The sequence below is a fragment of the Parambassis ranga genome, chromosome 9 (assembly GCF_900634625.1).
Source record: "Parambassis ranga chromosome 9, fParRan2.1, whole genome shotgun sequence".
Taxonomy (NCBI): Eukaryota; Metazoa; Chordata; class Actinopteri; family Ambassidae; genus Parambassis; species Parambassis ranga.
The window spans coordinates 9611910-9633327 of NC_041030.1; the positions used below are offsets into that span (position 1 = coordinate 9611910).

The 21418-nt window shown below is 41.7% G+C and overlaps 1 protein-coding gene across 1 annotated transcript in view; it reads left to right on the plus strand.

Moving 5' to 3' along the window:
• adgrv1 (adhesion G protein-coupled receptor V1) overlaps positions 1-21193 on the plus strand; it is a 71818-nt gene extending 50625 nt beyond the window's left edge. Inside the window, exons 88-94 of the mRNA XM_028413821.1 lie at positions 1812-1928; positions 5405-5583; positions 7799-7956; positions 12213-12334; positions 16693-16878; positions 18375-18552; positions 21032-21193. Coding sequence (XP_028269622.1) covers positions 1812-1928; positions 5405-5583; positions 7799-7956; positions 12213-12334; positions 16693-16878; positions 18375-18552; positions 21032-21150 — 1059 coding nt within the window. The 3' untranslated portion in view covers positions 21151-21193. The remainder of the gene's footprint in view (positions 1-1811; positions 1929-5404; positions 5584-7798; positions 7957-12212; positions 12335-16692; positions 16879-18374; positions 18553-21031) is intronic.
• The last annotated feature ends 225 nt before the right edge of the window (positions 21194-21418 follow it).

Genomic DNA, 21418 nt, shown 5'->3' on the forward strand with positions numbered 1-21418 from the left:
ATATTTTGGTAGATGCAGACAGAAACTGGTTTCGGTTACCAAACGGTGGCAGTAACAATCCCTAACCTGTGTTTGATATTGCAAAGTTCTAGCCTGTAGTGTGTCCTGCGGCCTAATTCTCACTTCCCCATTGCTTCATTTTTGAGTTGTTGTGTCACGCCATGCCTTCGGTTAAAACTAAGCTGTCAAAAACACACAACCCTACTGCTTAATCTTTGTTCACACAAGCTACCTGTGCAGCTTCCTGATTCAAGTTCAGTTTACAGGCAGTTCCTTCCTGTGCCGTGCCTCCCACTCACATGCCCTCCAGGGCTCAGGGCATGGATGGGAAACTGACTCATGATTCTTAGTTTTCTAAAGGATATCTGACTTTTCCCTCTTACTCAGAAGGATAATGCAGACTTAAAAGAGTTTATGTTCAAAAGGTAAGAAACTTGAACAAGGAAAAAACAAAACAAAATAAAGATGAAGACTTATATCTGTGGATGCTCTCACTCATCCAGCTCATAGTCATTTCCAAGAGTTTAAATTGAGGCAACTGGAGGGTTGACACAAAAAACAATCCTTGAGTCCAGTTGCCTCGTTTTAAACTCAGGTAAAAAGAAATTTAAAAGACTTCAAAAGGAAGCCTGTGGGAAAAAGACATTTGAGAAGTGAATGTGATGATCTGACAGATTAGGGAATTTGTGGTGTGATCTGAGTAACCTCAGCACAGACTGAATACTGACCTGCCTGCTGTAAACACTGCTGTTTTGTGTTTAGACAACAAGATAACGTGTCATGTTCATGAGGCTTTTTTATTGTAAATCGATGTTGTATTTATATAATAAGTCTGCAAAGCACCTTAAATCACCGTGTTTCATACACACATGCCCTGCCTTGTAGTTATTAAGGTGACAGCAGGCTACTCAGGAGAAATTCAGTGTTTGTACCTGTAGCTAGTGTATGTTACTGCTGAGTAATACAAATACAATGTAAGTAACATTTGACACCAAGGCATCACTCTTCCCACATCCCCCAGGTGCTCCGGTCTTCTATTCACCCCCTTTCTGGTCCACGTTGCTGGCATCGGGCCGACCTGCTGCAGGTTATGTAACCATTGCCCGGCTGCGTTGGCACCGGTGGTTAATGAATCTCTCTCTGATGGCCAGCGTGACAGCAGTATTTTCTGCTGTCCTCATGGGTTTTCCACACAGTCCTGCCTCCGATGTTACAAATTGAATTCTGGCCCTGCACGATGCATCCCCGCCTACTAAACTGTCTTTCTCTGCTGTTTCTCTTTCACCTTCTCCTTGACACGTGCGCTTTTTGGAAAGACGCGACACCCACATGTTTGTGCCGATCTTTGTGTGCGTGTGGGATGAACACATTTGTCAGTGTTGTTGATGTTTTTATTTTTGCTGCCGCCTGCATAGCTAGTTTGCTGCATGGTGATGTAACAGGTCTGCAGAATAGGATGTCTCTCTCGCTCTCTCTCTAGGGGCAGATGGAAGGGGAGGGGGGCTAAATCTAAATCCTGCTGCCTCCTTTAAAAATGTATGGACGATAAAAACAAGCAATAAGTTACCTCATGCACAGTATGACCTGCTGACACTGCAAGTAGTACTACACCTGTGTGTTTGCCAGTGTTCCAGGCAGCCATGCAAAATGTCACTGTGCTCTCCAAAAAGAGCTCATTATGTACTGCACTGTACTGCATTAAAAACCTGCTGCTGCTGCTTCCTATCCAAATGATGAAACACTAATTTACACACAATAGTAAATGATCAGTGCACAAAAGTAAATGTATGTGTTGTGTTCTTTTTCTGCAGATTTGTTTCCTGGTTTCAGCTTTTCGTGGACAAATGTTTTCTGAGGACAGCTGTGCTGCTCTGGCGCTCTTCACTCACTATTTTCATCTCAGTCAGTTCTTTTGGATGCTCATACAGGTAATACAATGCAACAAGTTATGCAATTAAATCTTAAACCTTGAACATTTTTGGGTATATACAGTATTTTAACCCTTAGTTTTCTAACAGGAGAAGTGTGGTTCTTATCACTAGAGGACACCTTATAAGTAAAATCTCATGACTTGGCATCGACAGTGTTCTTTCTTTTGTCCCTTAAGTGAGGCATGTGTTTTTTATGTAATAAGTATTGAAACTTCATTCCTACACCATGTGGGAGCTGAGGCAAGTTTTCTTTAGGCAGCAAGATGAATGGTTTGTGACATGACCTTTGACCTCAGACTGGTACCACTTAGTTACACCTCACCCGATTCGGCCCCTACCCCCCGATCTTTCTTGACCATCTAGCCTCTCTTACATTTTGCTGGCTCTTTTGTGACATAACAAAAATATAAAGACTTTGTTGACACTGAGAGACAGAGTCTGACTAAGCTTTTCATTACTCCCTATAATATTAGGGTCTTGACGTAATTTACATTTACGTCAACAAAAAGCCAAAGCAAGAAATATGATTTTAAGTTGTAAATCTTGCCTAAGCTCATTTTAATCCCTCAGTGGGGCTAGAGATGACTTGTGACCTGCTGAGAGAGCACAGGAATGTGGCAAACATGAGGCTGAAGTACTTCAGTAGCCCCTCTTAAGAGTACCGCTGCCCCTATACCTCAGCTGAATCACCTCCTCTAAATCCTGCCTGTAGGGACACAGAGTCTTAAAGTAGCTGTTGTTTGCTCATCTGTTCAGGATTTTTATAACACGGGAAATTTACACAGGACTTTAGGGATACATGATCCATTCACTTGTTACCTAAGCAAGTCTTTGAGATGACTTTCACATCTTGCCAGGTTCGTGCTATGTTCTGGTGACTGAAGCAGGTGTAGTCAGGACGAATCTGCATCCTCTGAGGCAGTGCTGACAGTTATTGGCATGTTATTGGGGTATTGTGCTGCTTTCTGGCAAAAATCACCACCAAGCTGTAACTCGGACTTGTACATGCTGTGTATACAGTACGAGCACCTTTTGTCCTGGTTCCATTCTTAGGCGGCCTGAACTTGTACTGCATGTACTTTCTACCCCTGTTTCCTGTCTCTTCTCCCCTCCCCTGTTATACAATGGCTAAAAAATGATTCTGCCTCCAACCCAGAATCAGAGAACAAGAACATCCACAAGTCATTCAGGGACCAATAAAATCCAAATCCTCCACTTGAACTTAAGCCACTTATTCAAATAACATGCAGACCCCTTACTCAAAGAGACCATAAATGAACCTCATCTCCCCTCCCATTGTCCTCACTGACATTTACTTTGTTTCCATCCATCTACAATATTATTGATAAATGTTTATGTAGTAGAGATAATCTCTCCTGGCACATATCAGGTTATTGGTGGAGTATTAAAAGATTAACTCTGGAACAACTCAGTGAACGTATGTTTTTTACTGCTGATTGTTTACAGACTTTGAAGGGATAAAGGCTCGGGCCAAACAGCTTTCATGTGGCTTAAGAAGTGCGAGAATTTAGATGACGAGAACTGGAACCGAGAGAAAATGAGCCGTGACGTCCAACCTGGTTTTATACACACATGGTTGTAGTTAGCGTGGTAGGAAAGCTGATTGGATCTGGTGTAGGAAACATAAGCAATGATTCACAGTCAAAGAAGTTTAAACAGGAGGGCAAAAGTTGCAACAATAAATAAAAATGTCATGACTTTTTCATAAGTTGTGATTTAACACATCTGCCAAAAAGCATATCTGGTGATTTCTTGGTCGTCAGCAAGTATAGTAGCTGACAATAACAATACTGCTGCCACTCTGGCTTTATTGATGTGTGGCACTAAAACCCCGTCTTGTCTTCACCAACGTCTTCTTATCGACTGCAGTGTGGTCTCACCGCTCATTTTTCCCCTCCTATCAGGTCGCTCCTTTCAGATAAGTGGTTGATACGAGTAGGCGCCAGCAACACATCTTAGAGCAGGAAGACTGAAATCAATAGTGTGTGTGTGGATGTGCATGCTGAATAATTGGTCTGGGAGTCATGCACTGACATAATGCTAGAAAACAGCCAATAATTTAATCCAGACTGCAGACTCTCACCTTACTGACAATCTATTACATAAAATTATGTTTAATTCAGCACCTAAGAGAAAACACAATACCTGCCAGTATCTTCCATTTGATCTGCATCCACCACTCTCATGGAATTTAAGGAGAGGTGAAGTTCTGCTCCTCTCAGTGAATATGTGAAGTTGAATGTAAAACAAGATGGTTCTGTAGGACCAAGCATGCAGGACAAGTTTGCATCTGGATACTGTCTCTAGAAAGTCAAATTGCTGTGGAGTATTTTTATTCTGATATATTTTGAAACCTTTGAGCACACACTGAAATATCTCTATCCCCACCCCACATTACTGTCTGACTAGAGAAGTATAGAAAATATACAACATGGCAATTATATAAAAGGACATCCAAACCTCAGGCCAGGCAGTCGGCAGACATGCTGATCTTTCATCTTGCCTTTTAACCTGAGAGCACAAAGCTTCAGGCTGTGCTATTAACGGGATGCAGCCGCAGCAGAGGCAACAGCTCAGCACAAAGTTATAATCCATTTACTGTACCTCAAGTCTGCTCACAGCCAAGGAACGGCAGGTCTTGAATGTTACTGACATCACCTCTTGACAGCATAGTGCAGTAAAGTTGTTACACAACTGAAACCTTCTCGTTTCTCACACTCTTGTGCAGAGAGGTTTGTTGTTATACAACTATATGGTTATAGTAACGATTGTGGCAGAGTTATCTGAGGGATAGGTCGGCATCCTTTAACCTCCTATCATTAGTTGCGTCACATTGCCCTCAGTGCAAATGTCCTGTGTGAGTGTTTGCAAACAGTTGGATAGAAACCGCATCAGCTGTTATTCATTATAGCTCTTGGCCTGTTGCATAAACTTTAATTGCTTTACCCATGATGCCCAAATCATCCTAATCTTTGTAGACTCTGAATAACATCTGTTTGATGTAGTAAAAAAACAGTCAACAGGGGAATTGGAAAATGTTGAGCTAATGTGTTTTAAAAGTAAAATTAACCACGTCTCTTTCTTCTTCACACTAGGATTGTGTCTGTGTGGAAGTCAACAGGTATTCTGAAAAGCTGCTTGTGTAACAATGCGCGGTTTAGTGTGTCAGATGGATGAGACTATGAAAGCCTACTAGATTACAAAGCAAACAGAGCTATTTTGGTTGTGATGTAAGGGTGGATGTGTGTGTGTTTGAGTACTTCACTGACTACAGAGGACAAATGTCCTCACAAGCAAAGGAAAACTGAAAAAGAAGCCCAGACATGTTGCCTTTTCTGAATAAAACATTATTGGGCAGTAGGAGAAATGTAATACGCCCTGAAGGTTGAATGTGTTGACACATTGCTTTTTATCTTATACACAAATTGTTTTCTTGAACTGTGTTTCCTCAGGCGGTGAACTTCTGGCAAGTATTGGTGATGAATGACGAGCATACGGAGCGTCGATACCTGATCTACTTCCTCCTAGCCTGGGGGCTTCCGGCTCTGGTCATCATCGTCCTGGTCATCGTACTGCTCGGCGGCTTTGGGTGGACCATACACACTGTTTACGGACTGGTACACGGAGACGTGTGAGTGCATATACAGTAAATACATTCCCAACATTAACGCAATCTGTTTTTATAAGAATATTCATGGGCGTTTTCTTTAAGTGGGTATGAGTCACTCCAGTTTCTTTTTAAAGCTGAGGGAAATTCCACTTCAGACCAGAAACGAGCAAATAGAAAGCGCCTTGAACCTGTGACATCATGTCAGGAGGTGCCCTGGCCAATCCAATACATGCATTAATGAATGAGCTTCAATGTTTGCATCCATCTCCTGACTAAGAAACTTGAGTTTCCACCTTGGTAGGAGGTGGAGCCTTACAGACAGCATACTGTATATTAGCGTCTATAAATAGAACATACAGATGAGCTCATTTTGTAAACACCTGCAGTAACTTTTACCTACAGTTGTGTCTGTTTTTCAGCATTTTTCATGTCTGAAATTAGCCTAAAGTCTTAGGCGTGGCTGTTATCCCTGGAATGAAGAATGTATGTGTTTTTCCTGCGGGTGGGCAAGAGACAGTAAGCATATACATGAGGGATTTAAGGACACAGAGGAGTATTCAGGTTCTCAGGAAGCACACCTTCCTCCTTGAGGGAAAGAGGCAGCTTTTGAATTCATTCCCCTCTCTCTCCCTCCCTCTCTCTTTCCCTCCCTCCCTCTCTCTCTCCTCGTCACTGAAACAGGCCTCTTGTTTTCTCCCACTCTAGTCGTCTCAGTTTCACCCTGCCTGCGTACAAACAAGTGTCAAGCTCAGAACTTGCGTCAGTAGGCATTTTTCTATCATACATATTGTATTTGTACAGTAATGGTATCTTTTGCGTGACACACTGACAGCATTAAACACATTTTTATATTACCTTATGGGTTACAGCTCATTTAAATTTTTATTAACTTTCAATGAATTTAGAACTTAAATTTGAATTTATAAGATGAAAAAATACACAAATAAGTGCAAAAAAATAATTGAAGTAATTACAATTTGACCACAGTCACATGATATATGTCTTACAAGCACTTACTATAGTCTAAAATGACAAAGTGTGTTATCTGGACAGACTTGTTTATAATTAGTTTAGGCATGTTTTCAATCAGACCAACACCACGTGTTTCCATGTGTTTGCTATGTATGTTTCCTTTAGACAGGACATTCATTATATTCCAGAGCGACTTGTCTTTAAGTGACCCCATGACTTCACAGCATACTGTGTATATATATATATATAAAAAAGAAAATCCCAGTCACATTTCTGTGAAAATCCCCCCATAAAAGGCATTGCTAACTATATTTTTTCTGTTGTAAACCGTGAAGTCAGGGAATCAGGCCCCTGGGTAAAGTTCAGCCACCCCAGGAATCCCTGGGATTTCTCTTGTTTGTGAGACTTTCATATTGGAGTGTGTTTACGCTCTCATCGCCTGGCTGTCTTGGTTGGGACAGAGTGATGCAATGCTTTATTTGGCATACCTCATGTTGTGTTATGGCTAGCATAGATCCAGTTATTTTTCTGACTTACAGAGGTCCTATCTGAAGCTGATGCTCCCACCGAACCGAGGCCCGAGCTTGTTTTGTGAAAAGAGTGTTTTGCTGTTACAGTTTATATGGGTTTGTTGATTTTCCCACAGAAAAATATTCACTTTTCTATAAAAAAGATAAACATGGAGGAAGCATTCACATAGAACTGTTACGAAAGATGCTGAAGTAATAGCTCCAATAAATACTTCCACTTTATCAACAAATCTTTTTTGACCTTTAATTTTTTTTTAACTCAGTTCCCAAAGAAGGTTTCCCTTAGTTAGGCCGGATCAGCTGATCGGGTCTCCATAACCACATCCCATTGAAAGCAGAAGATAAATACTTTTTTATAAATCTTTAACAGAAAATCGCTTCTAAACATCCGTGGCCTTATTATTCTGCTGTAGCTGCAGGGTGACCTGGGTGTTCTAAAGAGTTACCTATTTTGCTGCTGCTGTTAAGCAAGAATCCTGTGAGACTTAGGCAGGCTCAGAGGTCTCAGCGATCAGATCCTGTTTGTGAAACCTGAAGAAACAAAGTCTAACTGGAGTAAATATAGTGCAGTAAAGCTATGTAATATGTTTCCGTTTTTCCAGAGATTACCCCTGAGCTCAAAGCTTTTTAGTATTATTTTCCCTTTTTCTGACCTCTTTCTTTTTATTTCTTCTTTTTTTATTAACAAATGAGACAAACCCGATCACTCACATCTCTCTCTGTCCTTCCTCTAGGTGCTTTATCCCAAACGTATATGCAGCTCTTTGCACTGCAGTGCTGGTGCCTCTCATCTGTCTAGTTGCAGTCCTGGTTGTATTCATCCACGCCTACCAGGTGACAGAGCAGTGGAAGGCCTATGATGACATTTACCGTGGACGGCCTAACAGCACAGGTAACCAAGAAATGATATATATTCAACGGATATGCACACGGGGGGATAGTATTTGTGTTTATTTTTGTTTCTGTTGTGCACATGCACAAACACCACAAAAACAAGTTTCCTGTTTCCAAGAACTAAATTCGTTCCACCCCTATTTTTGGCTATAAAAAAAAAAATCAGCCCCTATTTTGTTGGTATTTCTGTCTGTGTCTGCTGTCCTTGAAACAGAAACACAACAGCAACCCAATGCTGACAGCGTCAATTTTGTTCAGCCTCATTTGACCTGGTTACTGAACAAGGTTTAAAAAGGTGTTAAGGATAAATAACCCTTTAGATACGCTTTGTCTCTATACTGGTAAACCTTTCCGCCTAATACATAATGTTTTTGCAATTAATGTTTTTTAAAGCTCTAAATACACTCAGTGTACTGTGGTGAGAAGTGAGCAAACAACCTCAAACAGGTGCATTATACAACACTGGTGTTTGCACAGAAATCATAGAGTTATTACCAACATGAATCAGGACTATTTATTCATTGTGGTGAGTCGTTTTTGCCCACACATGAAGATCCAAGCCCTACCACTTTAGTCCCTCGTCATCATGGCTGCAATGAGCGGCCATCAGCGGGAATCGGCAGGCTTTAGCTTGTTTTGCTCGGTCAAGGCCCTCCGATGACAAAGCAAAGCCTGAATTAGTGCCAGTCCTTTGGCTGGCCAGAGTTTGCTTCACACGCTGTGGGTGGCCTTTAAAGCACTGTAGCTGTGTAACAGGAAGAGGGCTTTGCTGAGCTGCACGTAGGTTTGCACCATTAGCAGGAGAGCAAGCACTCTCACTCTTGTTCAGGGACCAGAGGTTGAGGCTAAAGGCCGATCTGTGGGATGTTTGCTTGAGCATTTTAACATGTGGGACACTGTGAAAGTCAGATAGTGGACATGAGGGGGTTTGAGGGATTGAGAAAACAGGACAAGAGCAGGCCCAACACACTCTAAACAAAGTGTTAAGTCTGAGTAAAGTGTGTGTGGACAACCTATGAAGTGTGAATTTGTTTGTCCAGTTTTTTGTTGAAAATAGATACATTCTTTATTAAAGGTCATGCAACACTTAATCAGGGTTTTATCTGGAAAAATAATGCCCTCACATACTGTAAATCTGCACTTATATAAACATCAACACATGCACACAAAACATTTGGTCACAGGGGATTTTTTTCATTTCATTTATTGTTTCAGAATATGTGCACAGCTCTTGTAACTGTGTTATATATCTATTTTGGCTCAGACTCAACATGTACAAAGTCCAAAGGAGAATAAAACAGCTGTCAGGGAGTTTCTTTATTGTTCAAACCACAATCCACGCCTCTGATCAGTCCCTGAACTTATCTACAATTTGTCTGCACTCTTAGCAGTTTCTGCTGCAGTAGGCTGACAAACCACTGATGATACACATCTTTATTTCAGACCTGATCATCAGATATGCTCACAGATTCCCATGCATTACACATGAACTCGTCATCACTATTATACAGTTAATATTGTTTCTGAACCTGTGGGATGTGTGCTGCCATTTGGGCAGTGAATTTTGAGGTCACTATATCTCACAACATCAAACAACCGCTGAGATAAGCTGAGGGCTAATCTGTGTGCACGGCTGTGAAGCCTGCATATAAAACTCACAGGACTGTGTGAAACATGTCAGGACCTCTGACGTCGGTGAAATCGAGCGAGTGTGCCAGTGTGCCTTTGTGCACGTTCCTCCCAAACCTGCAGAAATATACCTGAAGACGATTGGAATGCTGCCACTGAACTGTCTGTGAGGCTTATCCGAAGCACATCAGTAAGCCCTTATTGCAGCAGCAACTGAGGTGTACTTGCAAGACATGGTGTTCTTTTGATACACCACTGTGCAGACATTCAGCAGGGTTGAATGAATAACTATTATTGTTCCATTTTTATGGCACCAAGTTCCCTGATCGTACTTTGATCAATGTTTGAGTAGGAATGAGTAAATAAGTGGGAGTGCATTACTCAGTTTGAAGCTGTGCTATTGCTTTACTTGGATGCCAGACTCGTGTTTATGTTTTGCTGTAGCCTTCTTAACAAAAGTCTTGAAAAGTGGTTTTTAAAAGGATTTCTTACACATATCATTCAATTCGTTCATCGTTCTGTAACTAGCAGCACTCAACACATGCTGACTGCAGCTTGTTGTTGTTACAGCTGCTGACCTCTCTGTGACAGTAATGTCAGTACCAGCTTCAGTTTCTTCCTGGCTGTTTTTCTCCAGCCTGCACGCTCTCTTCTCAGTTTGTCTTCTCACACCAAGAACCGCACCGCTTGGTGCTTGCTAACTCCTGCTGGAGATTGTTTGAGACAGAAATCGCACCACTGGGAATTAAAGTGTTTACCTCTTAGCTCCACCACATACACACATCTGACACCATGACGTCATAGGGGCTCGCTGCAACAAATAGCTAAGAACCTGTTGTGTGATTATGCAAAGGCTTTCATATGCATTCATGCATGTTCACACACAACAAAACACACACGCACATGTGCAATCTATCTGCTTCTTTTTTTTTCTTCTCAGTGGTCTCAAGCCAAACAGTCAGTCAGCATTTTACAGTCAGTCTCCATTTGGCTCTGGGAACCTGCTCTTACTGTGGGAGCTCTGCCCCATCCACACGCTGGAATGTGCTTACATGGTTGGAAAAATCAAACCAGGGAGGGAAGAGACTGAGACAGATGTGCAAGATCTGTGCTGTGAGAGACAAGTTTTAGAGGATAGAAAAGAAAAAAGAGGTCCAGCAGATTTATGGACTCTGAGCAAAGATACAGAATGTCCACTGTGGGTGTGAAGCATACTCAGACTCTGAAAAAATAACACTGAAAACAATGGAGTTTTGGGAGACTCACAGGATATGCTGTCAGTCTCAGAGGGGAAGAAAATGAGAGAAAGTGTGATCGGATGAAGAAAAGAATAAAGTTGCTGTGAGATAAGGAGCAGAACTTGGAGTGGAGGGGAACTGACAGGGCTGTGGAAGTGGCACCTAAGTGTGGGCTTTTTGTGCAAACCTGGGCCCTGTGCCTTGTGTTTCCATCCTACTTGTGAAGTGAACTGCACACTGTGTCCTACATAACACCTTCCAGCAGACTACAGACTTGAGTGACTCAGCAGTATGATTGTGAATTTTTACATCATTGATGTTGCCTTAATAAATGTATCCCTTTCTATAGACAGCTAAATAAAGCTTGAATAAGAATGAATAAAGACATCATGCTCTCAGTCACACAGAATTACTGATGGAAACACATTGTTGCAGATTCTCGTCGCCTTTATAACCACCCATCCACACCTTAACATACACAGATGTGCACATTAGAACAGACATTTTGTGCCAAATAACATCTTTTTACTTCCTTGAAGGGGTTGCAAATGCACATTAATCACTCCTTATTTAATGTGCATGCACTTTGATCCTTTGTTTTAGGTAATATCAGAGCAAGCCTGGTGTTTGTAGTGGTTGTCAGGATTAGGATCAGGATTAAATTAAGAAGTTGTGTAAAACCAAAAGACGTTTATGTGACATCATTGTTGTGACACCTAGAAACTGTTTTGATCTGTTGAGCTGTCGCATTGGAAATGGGTGTCAATCATCCACATTAGCTTCTTTGTTGTAAAAACTAAACAAATAATAAAAACAATGGATCCTCTATGGGACAACATTTCACCTCTGTCCTGACATTTTTCATCATACTTTTCCCACCCCTATAAAATATTCACTACATATTAATGAGGCCAAACATCAACCACCTCTGATGTGCACACTGGCTTTTTGATCAGCACTTCTTGTGCACTTAACTGCATTAGAGGAGCCACGAATGTTCAACATTTGAAGCCCTGAGCGGAGAGTGTAGCTCTGAGACATACATAAGCGTGTGTGTGTCATCCTTATGTGTCTACACTCCACTGGTTGAATCTTTAATCTTCGTCCACATAGACTCAGAGGGCTGCTGGAGCAGAAAAGTCCTGCAGCAGTCTGGAGTTGGAGCTCCAACAGTTGGCTCATTAAACAGCTCCCATGGCATCTCCGTCCTTTCTCTTTACTGCCCTGCTCCTGGGCTTATCAGGCCGTGTTTTAGCACAAGTCACACCAGTGTTTTACTATTCATCACCTATACTTTCACTGCAATGTTGTGCTTTTTAACCCTTAAAATCCTGAAATTATGGAATAAATTGAACTTAACGCTGTATGTTGTTCTTTTGTTCTCCAGAGGTGCCGCTGGTCCTCTACTTGTTCCTGCTCATCTCTCTGGTCTGGTTGTGGGCAGGACTCCACATGGGCTACAGGTACCTGTGGATGCTCATCGTCTACGTCATCTTCAACTGCCTGCTGGTAAGATTGTGGACTTGTATTTAATTGAATTGTTTGCATACAAAGGTTTTTACTGTATCGACTTGCATCTCTTCCATTCCTAAATTATTTTTTGTTATGTGTGTGTGTTGTAGTCGGAGTTCTTGTCTTACACTCTTAAGAAAACTGAAAACTAAAGGATTGTTTTGATGTGCACCCTCAAGCTTAAAATATGATGGAAGTTACCAACTTTTAACTGATTGAAGGTCTCCTATTAAGTTTTCAGCTTCCTGATAGCGCCCCTTAAATCTTAGCAAGCAGTTATGAAACTGTAAACATGAGGATTTGAAGTATACATTCATACACTGCACTAAAAGTCAATTCATTTAGGCTTCTTGACTAGTATGCTTCTGCACGTGTGTGTTGCTGTTTTACAGACTTATGAGTGCATAGGGGTTGTTGGGGGTCAGGGTGATGGGAGGGTGGAGGGGATGATGAAGGCAACTTCATTTCACTTTGAAGCCCAGCTTTGATGTGTTGGAAAGCCAGAACAAGAATTGCCTTAGGAGTGGAGAGAGAGAGAGGCAGGGTTATCACAGTGTCACATCTGTCTGCCATCTCTCTCTCTCTCTCTCTCCCTCTCTCTCTCTCCACTCTCCATCTGTGTTTTTCTGATGTCTCTGTGTTTGTCCTACTCACTTTGCTGCACCCTCTCTTTCATTCGACTCTGTATCCGTGGAGACAGGAAGAGGATGTTAATGAAGCACAACAGACTCTGTCACTAAATGTACCTCATCAGGACAATCATTTGTGATTATAGGCTCAACCCAGCAAGCATGTGTGCTTTCAATGGCTGATAGCAAATCCCCTTTAAGAGAGGAATTCCTGTGCAAATACAACACATGAACATGAATAGTTATTTGACGATTAGTTAACAATGAATGAATATAAAAGGTCATCGGTTACCAACAATACGTTGGAATTAAAACTTGATTTCAAGAATATGTACATTTAAAAAAAAGAACTTCCAAAGCATGCTCTGTCTTGATTTTGGCTGCACTTCTATCATCAAAGACTGTTTTTCTTGGCGTTGAACCATCAGTATTGGACTTTAAGCCCATTTAAATCACTCACTTTTAAATTGAAACTTCCTAGCACAAGGATTTGCTTTTGTTTACAAGTCTTGCTTCCTCAGTGAGGTGACACTCAGCACAATAGATTCCTTTCTTTCTTATCTACTATAAATGTCTGTGGTCTCTTCTGCCATCGTCTGATCAACGCCCTTTGCCTGTAAAGTGTGCCATGAGAGGCCTGTGGTAACCTGTGGAGATATTTGGCATCTACATGCCAAAGACAACAGTGCTTCACCAAAGTAAACTTTTCCTGTTGGAACAATGACCAATGAGGAGAGGTGATGTCAACAGTAATGGTCAATGTCGCACTTCGCACTTGTTTATGAGCTCCAATAGAATTCGTCCCACTCAGTGACATCATATGGTCAGTTTCTTGAGCTGGCCAGTACTGTAACATTGTCACACACACATTGAACATGAGCTTCATATTTCTTCTGTTACATTTATTCCCTTTGGAGCTCCTTTAATTTGTTCTTGCATCAGGTTCAGGACTCTAAGGCCTCTCAGTTCTCTGCCTCCCAATACCCCTGTGTCTGCCTTTATACACAAACATGCTGGCATGCATGCAATGCTCACATGCACACAACAGCACATAAACAAGCAGCCAGCTTTGTGATACTCAGCTGTTCTTTTTACCAAGAGATCCTGCAAAAAAGGACTTCATGGCAGACTAATAGATTTCCTAGACAGGACATAGTCTGGCGACAAGATGCAGACAACTTCTCCAAGTCAAAATAGAAGGGAAAAAAGAGGTTACAAAAGAGCTATAGAAATTGATTTTCAATCTAGACTCAAAGCTCAGGAAGCCTCTGGGGTATGGAGGAATAAGCAGGGACCCATCAGAGTGGAACAGGTAGAGAGCCTTTATATGAGCACATTGATTAGCAGTAAACAAACTCATCTGACCTGGTTTTCACAAAGCACGTAACCAGGCATGGTTGTAATTAGAGCGTGCATTTTTGAAGAGCATCAGGATGACATTTTGTGTTATTGTAGGACTTCTATTGGGTGGGTGACTGAAAGTTTAGTGAAAGCAAATGGGATCATGATACACGAGACTGTAAATGTTCATCTCATCAAACACTCTGCACACCTTGAACAGCAGTTAGAGACTGGTCCTAATTCATGAAGAGACGCAGGCCAGTTCATCTCTGTGTTAACGTATTGCGGAGCCACTGCACAAAGTTTGGATTATTCTGCTCTATTGTAAAAAGAGTTGCACAAGAACACTTAGATTCAGATTTTTAATGCTTTCCTTGGTGCTTGAGGTGGTAGGTGCCTGCACAGTATAGTAGTTGTTTTCTTCATGCTGTGCATTTTCCATTAGGAGGATTTTCCATATTTACCTTGGTGTTGTTGTTGATGTGTGGCACACCGCCCATCTGCTGATTACTGAACGCCATTAAACAGCCGCAGATGTTACAGCTGTGAACGGCTGTGTTTGTGTAGCAGAGCTCACATTACTCTTTGGTAACCAAGCGCTGTGGAAACAAACCTTTAGTCTCCAGCAGAGTGTCTGAAAGAACCAAACTACCACACCACATTCATGTTGCGAATAATTTGTCATTTTAATCCACAGGCCGCAGTATTTGTTCTCTCCGTGTTCCCTCCTACCCTCCTTCATACATCTGTGCTACATCAGGGTAAATTAGAAGGCAATAATCAAATCAGAACTGCACCACCCCTCATTATCTCCTCCTGTGCGGGCCCCTCTGCTGATAAACCTTTACCTCATTGTAGCGTCACAGTCAGAAAAACATCCACAGCCGCGAACAAGCAATCATGCTTCATTACAATTTGATTCCTCCCCCGCTTCCTCATTCAACCTTGATGCTTATCTAAATATAGGGCACAGGATATCTGTGCTGTATTATGGAAAAGTAGACCCTGGCCCACACGTGTCCGCACACATGCAATCAGCTGTGTGAAGCCTGGTGATAATTAGGATTGGAGGAAGTAGATCTGTTTGCTTTTATGAGGACAGGATATTGTTGGCACACTGCACAGAGCACATTATCAAGATAAGAAATAGAGGATTGCATCAATTATCCGTTTTAGAATGAAAACACAACTTTTATTGAGGGCTTGTCTTCTTCCTCATCATCACACGCTGTGTACTACAGTTTTCCACTTTCCTCTCTAAGCAGATACACGTCAGCCAATTTATTTTTCATTCATGCCAAATGTCCCTTCTCGTTGTCCATCATCCATCCCTCAGCACCTTCCCTGACCTTCGTTCTCTCCTTAGATCTGTTTTCCATTTCTCAAAAACGTGGCCTCTCCACTGATCAAGGAACACTTACATAACAGGCCTATGGTAGTAAAGCCTGTTCCTCAGGCCGCTCAGCTTGCTAATGATCTGTGTTAATCGCCCACAGCGCTGTTGTGATGGAGCCACAGTGTTGGATGGCAGCAGACAGTACACACCCAGACATAAACACGCACCTGGCTGCTTTTGTGCAGTGTTTTATGAGAATTTCCTTCTTTAACTTGATAGAGTGCAAACAAAAATCTATGACAGCAACACATGTAAGTGAAATGTCCCATTTCTTATGCAGAGTTCTCACATTTATCTGCACGTACCTACAGACGGCCTGCGTGAGAACACTCCTGGCAATAAAGCACAAATAATAAGGTGTACCATGTGTTCCTTCTTTCTCACAGTCTGGGTGTTTTTACAGAGCTCCTATAAACTCCAGTTAGAGTTCCTGTTGTCTTCCCGGTAATGTTGATTGTAACCATTCGCAGTGTTTATAGTGTGTCCCTCTTTTATGTCGGTATCTTGTCTGTTGATGTCTTTGTCACCCGGATGATCTCGTGAATTCAGACAAAAACTTTGTGTCAGGTCTGGAAAAGTTTGGAAAGTCCTTACTCATTACCACATGTTGAATACAAACTGTTAGACAGGTTAGAACTGTGTCTGCATCTGGTTCTATGAGAGTGTATGGATTTTGTGTTACCATGCACCTGTGTTCACACACACATTTGTGCCTTGCTGCATTGTTGAATTCCATGTGTGTCTGTGTGGCTGCCGTCATCACCCGGTGATGGGTGTTGTGAAATATGGGACGGCCTCGTGGCATTTGACACTCTGGTGTTTTGTGGTAATTCTCAGCCGGGTGCTGTTGACCAAGTGGATTTGGTAATGACGAGGAAGAAGCAGAAATACCAAAGTGCCAATGATGTCATGACACAGTGGTGAAGTAATTCATGCTGAAAGACTAATTATGATGATATCATGACTGATTCTGCATTTTCTCTCTACAGGGCCTGTATGTGTTTGCAGTTTACTTCATCATGCACAACCAACTGTGCTGGCCGACTAAAGCCAGTTACACTGTGGAGATGAGCGGCCATGATGGTTCTGATGGTACCTACCAAGGAGGTGGACCCACTACTGTAGGGGGCGACATCAGCAAGTCAACTCAGAATCTCATCAGCGCCATGGAAGAGGTACACACACACATGATCAACACTTAATGGACTGTCAGAAACACTTGTGTAATCAATTGTAGACATAGTATATAACCTCAATTAGAACCACAGTAACTGATGCAGAACTCACAATTCACCTTCTCCCAAACTGTTAAGCCTTCTCCTCTCCTCTGTAACTCTCCCCCTTTTTCCCATGCAATTGTTCCCATGGCTCTATCTGTCCAGCTGATTCCATACTTATTCACTCAGACTCCTGTTTTAAACTCATGCTCATTTCATAACATCTGTGTAAAACTGTAAACGGTCAGTCTTCACAATTCCCACCAACACCCACGACCACTCTTCTTGTGACCTGGCTGTCAAACCGTTTCATCACATTCAAGCAATCACTGACAGCATACTGTATATACACATACACAGACATGCAGTAAGTCTGTTTCCTCTGCAGCTTTTTCCCCTGGAGAATTCCCTACAAGGACACAGGCTGGTGAGAAGTAGAGACACAAGGGGGGGAAAACATAAGGGGCCCAGTCTAACTTCATTGCTCCTGGGAACTCTCTCCTCCCTCTCACTTTCTCCATCTCTCTCTCCACACGTAGGAATCCAGTAATCTTGTTTTATTCATGAGAGCACTACCTCAGTCTCTTTGAGATTCGGCCCAGTAAGAAAACAAGAGTGCAAATAGCGAGAGACCCTAATAAAGAGTGATGGGAGTGTCCACTGAGTGATTATTTATGGAGTGCACTGGTTGAAAAGTGAGATTAGGAGAATAGGTATGGGAACACATAATGTTAGGGTTGGCTAGCTCATTGGAGTCATCCACTCATCTGCGCTCCTTCAAGTGGATGTGACAGATTTGAGGTGCCTGGTGGTACTTAATACACCTCACTGGGACGCTCTGTTCCAGGCACAGAGACTCAGAAGCTTGTAGAACACGCACACAAACACAGACACACACGAATGCATGAACATGGACAGATGAGACATTCATAGTTAATGCACACAGTGAAAAACAAGAAGAGATAATATATTCAAGATACACATATTCAGTGATTTTGTAGAGAGAAAAATCCCTCCTTCTTCCATCTCTTTATTTTACTTCTTTATTCCCACCCACTCCTGTCATCTATTGTATTTGTGCATGAATCATTATGATTCAAACATGTTGACTTTATACAACATAAATTTCACTGTGTTAAACTGATTCATTAGAAAACCCAAAACTAAGCTGGCCTTATTTTAACCCCATGCACCCACACTGACCCTGTTGGTTGGCCTTAACCCTTCAGGGTGCCTGGACAACGTGCACTCTGCCTGACCCTAACTCCTCACAGTCATGATTACGCAGCTCACAAATGAAGAAGTCTTTCTCTATATTAAGCATTTGTATGTGTTTGTGTATGTTTGACCGGATTTTGCCCTGTATTCATGTGAAGTTAATGTCTGTTTAAAAAGCCTTTAAACTGTGATTATTCTTGTATAAAGTGTTTTGACCATATACACGTGTGTGTCAGGTGTCGGCAGACTGGGAGCGGGCGTCACTGCGGCCAAGTTTTCAGCCCAGCAGCGTGTTTAAACCCAGTCCTGTGATGGGGACGTACACCACTGAGGGAGGTTTCATCAACACCAACCTGGTCACCACAGACGAGGAGTCGCAGGAGTTTGATGACCTCATATTTGCCTTAAAAACTGGTGAGGATGGTTACTTTGTGGTATACTCTGTGTAACATCATGCAAATACCAGACATTTAAATAAAATATCTAACTAAGGTCAAAGGTCACCAAAGGCAGTGTAATGTAATGTAAAGTTCTACCATGAGACCATTGAGTGTTATTTCATACATACTGTATCGATTACAATCATTAATCCATTAGTGCTACCACTGTTTAGTCATTCCTTTGCTGACCTTAAACACCTGTTGCCATGGAAACAATTCTTTCTCTTGTGCCATCTATGTTGAATGAGCCCAGGGCCCAAACTGCTCACTGATATACATCCGGCGCACTCACACATTGTCTTCCAGTTGCTGCTCCACAGTGTGATTGCAAAATATACCACACGTTAATATAGTATCACACTGAATCAGCAGTCCACATCTTCTACATCTCTTGTCATTGTTTTTTTAAGCAGACACTAAGGCACTCACTCTGTTTAAAATTAACGTTTCTTCTGATTGTTGTTTAAACATTTGAGCATAGCCCACTCAGCTTTGGTCTCACGTCATGGAAAGAGTGTGTGGGAGATGTATAAAGTAGAGATAGACCAACTTGATAAGACCCCAAAGTTAATGGGACTGCAACTTTTCTTCTCAGTTTAACGTCTTTACCTTTCAAGGAAAATAATTTAATCATTAACAGTCATTGAGCAATGCCAGGTTTGTGATAGCACATTAAAAGCTACAGTCCTGAGCTGTTATCTGACTTTGCTAAGAAGGTTTTGGAACACTGCAGGCTGTAAATCAGTGTTGTGGAGACCAGCTAGTGTCTGTGGCAGAAAAACAAAAGATGTTACCATGGTGATAGTCACATTAAAAGTCCTTCCTATGGCAGGTGTGAGTTACAGAGACTTACGGGTGTTAATAAATGGATTAGGCCAAGAGGCTTGTGTTACACCAAGTAAAAAACATTGGACAGAGATAGCTTCCTTAGTGATAGTGTGTGTGTGTGTCTGTCTGTGTGTGTGTGTGTTCAATGTGCACTCTTATTGAGTGTGCCTGCTGTCCTGAGCCTCTGTACAACCTCAAATAGCCTCCAGGGTGCTACAGAGAATTTATTTGTACGTTCAGTGGCGTGCTCGGCACTCTGGAGTCATCCTTCATATTAGTAATAAACAGGCAGGTTTGCTAAATTTAATCAAGTCACAGCACTGGGCTCCTCCCTCTCTGGCAGAAGTATAACTGTCAGGCCAAGCCTTGATCTCTGCTGTGTAAAGCCTAAAACATAAAAACAGCCTCATGACGGTTTCATCGTTGCTGTCCACATACGTTTTACACTTTCCCTGGTAAACTCTGACCTTATCTTTCTCCATACAACTCACACTGAACTTCTAACCTGGTTTAATCTCGAACCACTCAGTAAAGTCAGCAGTAAAGATAATTTGCTCATCAGAATTACATAATTGGACACCACCTGACAAGGGTCAGCAAGCAGTGCTGTAATGAGGGGCTTCATACTTCATTTGGTAGTGAACCATTGACACACACACAGTGTACTATGACAGAGCTGATCATTAACAAGGCGTCTGAAGGAGGCTTGACTGAGTCTGGACTCTCCTCTGCTCCTCTGCTGTTACAAATCTTTGTGAAAGTTGTTGGATCGACAAAAATATGACTCCTTTCTAATTTTCCACCAAAACACACTGAGCTCTCTCTGAGATCTCCTGCAAATAATCAGCACTGCAAACAGGCATTAACTTTCTTGGCAATAGTTATTTATGCAGCTAACGGCAGCAGAGGAGAGCGTACACATAACCTGCAGAACTTCTCACTTACACACAGCAAAACACTGACCAGTGAAAACATTCGGTGATCTAAGCATGTTATAAAAAGTGTTTTTAATTCAGATATAGTAGCTTAACAGGCAAATATAGAAATGTGATTTTTTTTTTATATTTAGCTGAGAATGTGTTTATCTAACACACAGTATGGCAGTGTTTTACCAACTGCCTGCTGTGTGACTTATTCTTTGACATGTAATGAGTCATTTTGATTCACAGCCTGCCTTCACTGCTTCATTCATATCTCATCACTGATCAGATACTGTAAGTTATACTGTCCCATAGAACATTACATACAGTCCAGATTACATAATGCATCAGTAAGGACACCCCGAACTGATTAAATCATGGATATTACAGGTGCTCAAGTGCACTTTGTCATCCAAGTGTGTGTCTTCTTAGACACCTGCATACCTCTTTATTACATCAAGTCGGTGACACACTAGCTACAATATCAACAGGCTTGCCTGCACTAAAAAACCTAAACAGCCACCGACTTGTAAAGGGGTCTCTCACTACAAGAACCTTTTTTTAAAACACATATCCAAAAGAATATAAAGACAAACAAATGTGGAAGTGTGTGGAAGCCAATGTATTGCACAGATCAATAAATGGAAAAAAAGTAGGTCAAGTTTGGATTAAAGGGTAATGTGATTGTTTTTCTATCCGTTTCAGGGACCGGCCTTAATGTCAGCGATAACGAGTCCATTCCTGGAAGCCACGATGGAGGGAGTGTCACCAACTCCCAAATAGTCGAGCTGCGGCGCATCCCCATCGCTGACACGCACCTCTAACCATTTTCACCTCTGTCCTCATCATATCAAAAAGACAAATTTACAAGGCAGTATTTTTATATTGTAAAATCCTTTGCACTAAAACTGTTTTTAATAGATCATTTTCATATAGATGTTTGATACTGTATGTGATTTTTACTGTACATGTTTTCACATATATACATAAATGTTTTACTAAATTTATTTTTTAAAAGTCCTTGATGGAGCTTTTTTCTGAATGTATATTTTGATTTTTTTTTCTTTGTAGAGACCTAGCCAGAGATAGGTG